Genomic DNA, 6,327 nt, shown 5'->3' on the forward strand with positions numbered 1-6,327 from the left:
GAGCTATATCTGGTTTTCATTTGGTCATTTATCATTTTAATTCGGCTCCGAACGAGTTCATGCATTTCTTTTCTGCTGAAGCACCTTCACCCATCTTGGAACCCGGCCTGATGATTTTTTCTCTGCGGGACAGACCTATCTCTCCAACAGGAACCATTCTGTCGTTGCACTGTTCAACGAGGGCCTCCATTGTTACATGGCCACTTCTCACATCCGCTGGTTCCAACACCAACAAACCATTGTCTATACAATCCTCCACTTCCTCACGGGCCCACACCAAATCCTCTGACTGCGGTGGCAACCTTTTGTGCTCAACGAAAACTAATTTTCTTACTTGAGACTTGCTCTCATATACGACGTCAAGGGGTATTTTAACATTTCGCCAATTCATGACTTTTCGTCCCATATCCAAAGTAATGCTGTGATTAATCATGAAGTCTGCACCAATGATTACTTCGTCCACAATATCGGCAACAACAAAGACATGATTTACGCTAATACCACCAATAGTTAGTTTCACATTAACTTTACCATGGACAGTAGCAGGCTCTCCAGTAGCGGTGCGTTGACTTACATTGCAAATTGGTTCCATCGATTTCTTTACTAAATCTGTTCTGATGATAGACTGCGACGCTCCCATGTCCATAGTAAGGATGTGCTTCCGACCGTTGATGTACCCACTAGCAGTAAGATTGTTATTTTCCTGCTGCAGTACTGATATGGAGATGGTAGGGCCATCAGGTGTGGGTGTCCGATCCTGTCCCTCAGTGCAAGCTCGCTTTAAAGGTGGCTCCTGTAATGCTTGATGATTCGCCAGCTGGTTATTTCTTGATGCTGAAACATATCTGATTCGCTTTATTGGTGCTCTGCAGTTTCGCTGAATGTGACCCATTTTACCACAGTTATAACACTTAACATTGGCTTTAGTATGTCTCTTACTTAAAGCCTTTAAAACTGCCTCTTTTAATTCCTTTAATTCGTTGACCATACTTCTATCATTTTCAGCGAAAACCTCGATTTTCCACAAATTACACACCTGGGGCTTTGAAATTATCTTTGCTGTTTCTTGTACCAGCGCGAATGAGACGGTTTCAAAGAATGATGACTTTGGTGTGGCACATACCGCATATTTTATCTCTGGATCGCGAATACCATTCACAAAGAACAACAACAAATGAGAGATCTCCACTCTCTAGTGCGCCAAAACAAAACAATTGTGTAGAAGACAACATAAAAGAAATTATAGAAAAACAAACAACAACTCAAATGGTTGCTGAAAAAAGTAATGCTACTGTGATCAATGTCACAAATAGTAGTAATGAAAATATTAACTCTATAAAAACCGGTGATGATAAGCAAAATCAATCGAGTTTTACATTAAAAAATACTGGTGCCATACCAAAAAATAGTATAGTGAAAAATACGGGAAAAATCCTAACAGGAATGGACCGTCACATCACTATAACTAAACGCAAGTCCAGTCCTAGGACATCAATATTGGAACCAAATCCAAAACAGGCGAAGAAAAATCCGGTAAGTCAAAATCGTTTTGCAATTCTTGACAATCATGAAAGTAAAGAAAAACCCGCAAAGCCTGTAAAAGACTATAAGCCACCTCCTCTTTATTTGCGCGAACCTACTACAAATGTTTTGGTGAACAAATTGTCCCAACTTGTAGGTAAGGAGAATTTCCACGTGGTCTCTCTACGTAAAGGAAATATTCAAGAGACAAAGGTACAAACTTATTCGGAAAAAAATTTCAGAATGATTGTTGATAATTTCGATTCCGAGAAAAGAAACTATTATACATATCAACTGAAAAGTGCAAAAGGTTTGACAGTAGTCATCAAAGGTATAGATAGTTCTGAGCCAACTGATGATATTAAAAAGGCGCTAGAGTCTGAAGGCTTTGAAGTGAAGTCCATTCACAATATAATAAATAAAAATAAAATTCCTCAACCAATTTTTAGAGTTGAAATCACTTTCAACTCTTCTCAATTAAAGAAAAAGGGTGACACTCATCCAATATACGGTTTAAGATATCTTCTAAATCGTAAAATAATTGTAGAAGAACCAATTAAGCGCAAAGGTCCACCTCAGTGCCTTAATTGCCAAGAGTTCGGTCACACCCGAACATTCTGCAAATTACCTTCTGTATGTGTAAGATGTGGAGATATTCATAAAAGTCAAGAATGCCCCCACTCAAAAACAGATAATATAAGAAAATGTAGTAACTGTGGTCAAAATCACACCGCAAACTACCGTGGATGCCCAGTATTCCTACGCATACAGGAATCAACGAAGGCAAGAAGACCTTTATATGCTCAATATACGGCTTCTAACTTTCCAAGCCTTCCTGATGCTTCTAGTGCTCAATATAGAAGTATCATAAAAAACAATAATCAAAACAAATCGTATGCCCATACGACAAATGAGGGTTCAGTTACCCAAATGAAAACAAACACAGGTGCTTCTAGTGCTCAATATATGGGCATCATAAATGATAATTATCAAAACAAATCGTATGCCAATACGACAAATGAGGGTTCAGTTACCCAAATGAAAAGAAGCAATGGAAATAATTCCCCATTATTTTCATATGCACATGCATTAAAAGAGGGTGTACCAGTACCCGACAATAACTCTCAAAGCTCTATTGAGAATCTAATTCAAACCATGAACAGTTTCATGACGAACATGCAAAATATGTTTCAACAATTGATGCAGAATCAAAGCATGCTCATGCAGATCCTGCTAAATAAAAAATGAATTCTCTAAGAATTTGTTTTTGGAATGCTAACGGCCTTAGCCAACATAAGAATGATGTACAACAATTTCTCCACCTTCAGGAAATTGATGTACTACTCGTTTCTGAAACACACTTTACCATAAAGAACTGTTTCAGAATTAACGGATATTATACTTATGACACAAAACATCCAAGTGGTAGAGCTTGTGGTGGAACAGCTATATTAGTGAGAAAGGATATTAGGCATTTCCCAATGCCAGAATATAAAACGGATCACATCCAGGCCACATCTATAAATATACCTGATGGTAGAATTACAATATCTTCAATATATTGTCCTCCTAGGTATAATATTAATCGAGAGCAGTTTCTCGAATATTTTAGGACTCTAGGTCCAAGATTTATAGCAGCTGGTGATTACAATGCAAAACATACATTTTGGGGCTCTCGCCTTATTACTCCTAGAGGGAGGCAACTGTTAGAAGCAATATCGTCTAACAGACTAGATGCCATATCTAGTGGCCAACCTACTTATTGGCCTACAGACTTCAATAAGATTCCCGATCTAATTGACTTCGCTGTAATCAAGAATATAAAAAGAGAATTTATTTCAGTGATCCCTTCGCTGGACCTCTCGTCAGACCACTCGCCTACAGTTTTAACGTTATTAGCAGTTCCAAGTAAATTGGAAAACTCTTACTCTTGTTTCCCTAACAAGAAAACGAACTGGTTAAAGTATAAAATGTATGTTAGCTCACACTTGCCACAAAACATCTCATTGAAAAATGAGTATGAGATACAATCCGCTGTCGATATATTTACAGACATTTTAACAAACGCCGTTAAAGTGCCCACGCCCCCAGTCACCCTGGGGAATTACAGACATTCAAAATGTCCTAAAAACATTGATTCTCTTATCAAAGAAAAGAGAACCCTCAGACGTCAATGGCAACAATCGCGATCTCCGAACGTAAAGGCTAAACTTAATCAGTGCCAAAGAAGACTTCACGTCGCCTTAAAGATTAATAAAGAATCTAACCTGAGAAATTATCTTAGAAACTTAGACCCTACTAAGAACACAGAATATAGTCTCTGGAAAGCTGTGAAAAATATGCAATGCCCTATTGTATATGAGTCGCCCATACGCCTTCAGAACGGAGAATGGGCAAAAAAAAGTATAGATAAAATTACTACCACGATGATAAGTAATCTGCCCAACTCAGCACTGAGAATTATTTTGTTCATATTTAACTCAATACTACGTATTGGATATTTCCCATCCTCATGGAAAATATCTGATATAGTTATGATACCGAAACCGGGAAAAGATGTCACTCAAGTGACATCATACCGTCCCATTAGCCTATTGTCAATATTCTCAAAACTTTTTGAAAAGTTGTTACTTGAGAGACTTATAGTGCACCTTGACGAAAATTGCATTATTCCTGACCATCAATTTGGTTTCAGAAGGAAACATAGTACTATCGAACAGGTACATCGGATAACTACACTTATTCGGAAAACCTTCGAGAGCAAGCAGTATTGTTCCGCATTATTTATTGACATATCTCAAGCCTTCGATAAAGTCTGGCACGATGGACTAATACACAAAATTACTAGATTACTACCTGCGAACGTACATAAACTGCTTAAAAATTACATACAAGAAAGATCTTTCCAAATCAGTTCAAAGGATGTGATCTCAACACGTCGAAAAATATCCGCTGGTGTACCACAGGGAAGTATTCTAGGGCCGTTCCTATATATTTTATATACTGCAGATATGCCCACGAGCGCACTGACTCACACATCTACATTTGCGGATGATACCGCTTTTTTAAGTACACATGAAAACCCCGTAATAGCTTCTGAACAACTCCAGTCTCACATCGGCGATTTGGAAAAATGGCTGGACAAATGGAAAATTAAGGTCAATGCAACAAAATGTATTCACGTTACATTTACTTTAAGACGAGAAAGTTGCCCTTCCATACAGATAAATAATATCAAAATCCCAGAACAGAGCCATGTGCGATATCTCGGTATCCATCTTGATCGCCGTTTAACATGGTCCCACCATATTGAAGCCAAGGTTACGCAAATAAAATTAAAGTCAGTCCAACTGTACTGGTTAATTGGCCCACGGTCTGCTCTAGACTTGGAATACAAAGTGCTTTTGTACAAAACAATTATAAAACCGATATGGCTATACGGCATTCAGCTATGGGGAACAGCCTCCTCATCTAACGTTGAAAAATTGCAAAGAAAGCAGTCAGCACTGTTAAGGACAATAACAGGTGCCCCATGGTACATTCGCAATAGTAATATCCATAGGGATCTCAATGTCCCCATAATACGCGAGGAGATCAAACTCTCCAGTCTAAAATACATTTCAAAACTAATGGATCATCCAAACCCCCTCGCCAGGGAGTTGCTGTCATTTGAGGGTCATAGATGACTGAGGCGATTGGAAACACTGGATCTGGCCAGATAATCATCGAGCACTCATGTTGGATATTGCAGCGGCAATAACAATTTTAGTTTTAGTTTAGGTTAAGATTTGAATACTTATTTGTAAATTTCTAAAAAGAAAGATTCAATAAAGAAAAAAGATACTGAAAATAAAAAAAAACAAATGCCTCTATCTTCAAATGCTCCAAAATCGGATGGTTCTCCCCTGGATAAATAAACTGTAGCAAACGCTCGATTTCCATCGCAAAATCTTGTAGCGTCTCATTGGCATTCTGCACTCTACCACGCAATTCCATTCGGTATAATTCTTTTTTATGTTCTCCACCGTACTTACGTTGTAGCGCCTCCATTATGTCATCATAACAATTTCTGTTGCTCACTGGCACGCTTTCAAGAACTATTGCTGCGTTCCCTTTCAAGGCCAAAATCAATTCTATAGCTCTTTCTTCATTACTCCATACATTTCTCTTGGCTACTGTATCAAACTGGAACTTGAACACATTAAATGGTGTGGTGCCATCAAAACTAGGAGCCTTTATTCTACTCGATGTTTCTGAAATAACTCGCACCGGTCCGTCTTGGCATTGGAGATTATTAATTTTCCTTTCCAGTTCGAGAAATTTATTATCAACTTTTTGGGATTGTTTTTCTAGGCCGTTCTCCAATTCGGACACCTTTTTGTCAAATTTGGATACTTGCATTTCAAGGTTATCTACTCTGCTGTTTATAACCACACAAAGTTCTTGAAGTTTCTCGTCTGTAGCTTTAGAAGTTTCTTGAATGGTTCTAGAATTTTCGTTCAATTTCGCTTCCAGGTTTTCGTTGTTTACTTTTGAAGATTATTGAAGTTTCATTTGCATTCCTTCCATCTTTTCCATCATAGCCGCAAACATTGTGCTTAAATCCATGCTGCTTGTTGTTGAACGGGTACATATCAAAGTTTCTTCTTTGTACTCAAATTCGTAAGTACTGATGTCAATATCACGCCGCTTGAATTCATCTATCAGCCTCTTTTGCAATTCTGCCTTGTTACCTGGTAGCTCAAACTTACACAATTCTTTCTTGAGCTGTTCAACTTTTAGTTCTTCAAACTTCATGCTTATTAA

General features: G+C 38.1%; 1 protein-coding gene across 1 annotated transcript; it reads left to right on the forward strand.

Annotated features, from left to right (window-relative positions):
• Positions 1-1,101: 1,101 nt before the first annotated feature.
• Positions 1,102-2,857, forward strand: LOC135949517 (uncharacterized). Its single transcript, XM_065499110.1, has 2 exons — positions 1,102-1,678; positions 2,850-2,857. Exons 1-2 carry the CDS (start codon positions 1,102-1,104, stop codon positions 2,855-2,857), a joined length of 585 nt encoding a protein of 194 aa, XP_065355182.1.
• The last annotated feature ends 3,470 nt before the right edge of the window (positions 2,858-6,327 follow it).

The sequence above is a fragment of the Calliphora vicina genome, chromosome 1, assembly GCF_958450345.1.
Source record: "Calliphora vicina chromosome 1, idCalVici1.1, whole genome shotgun sequence".
NCBI lineage: Eukaryota > Metazoa > Arthropoda > Insecta > Diptera > Calliphoridae > Calliphora > Calliphora vicina.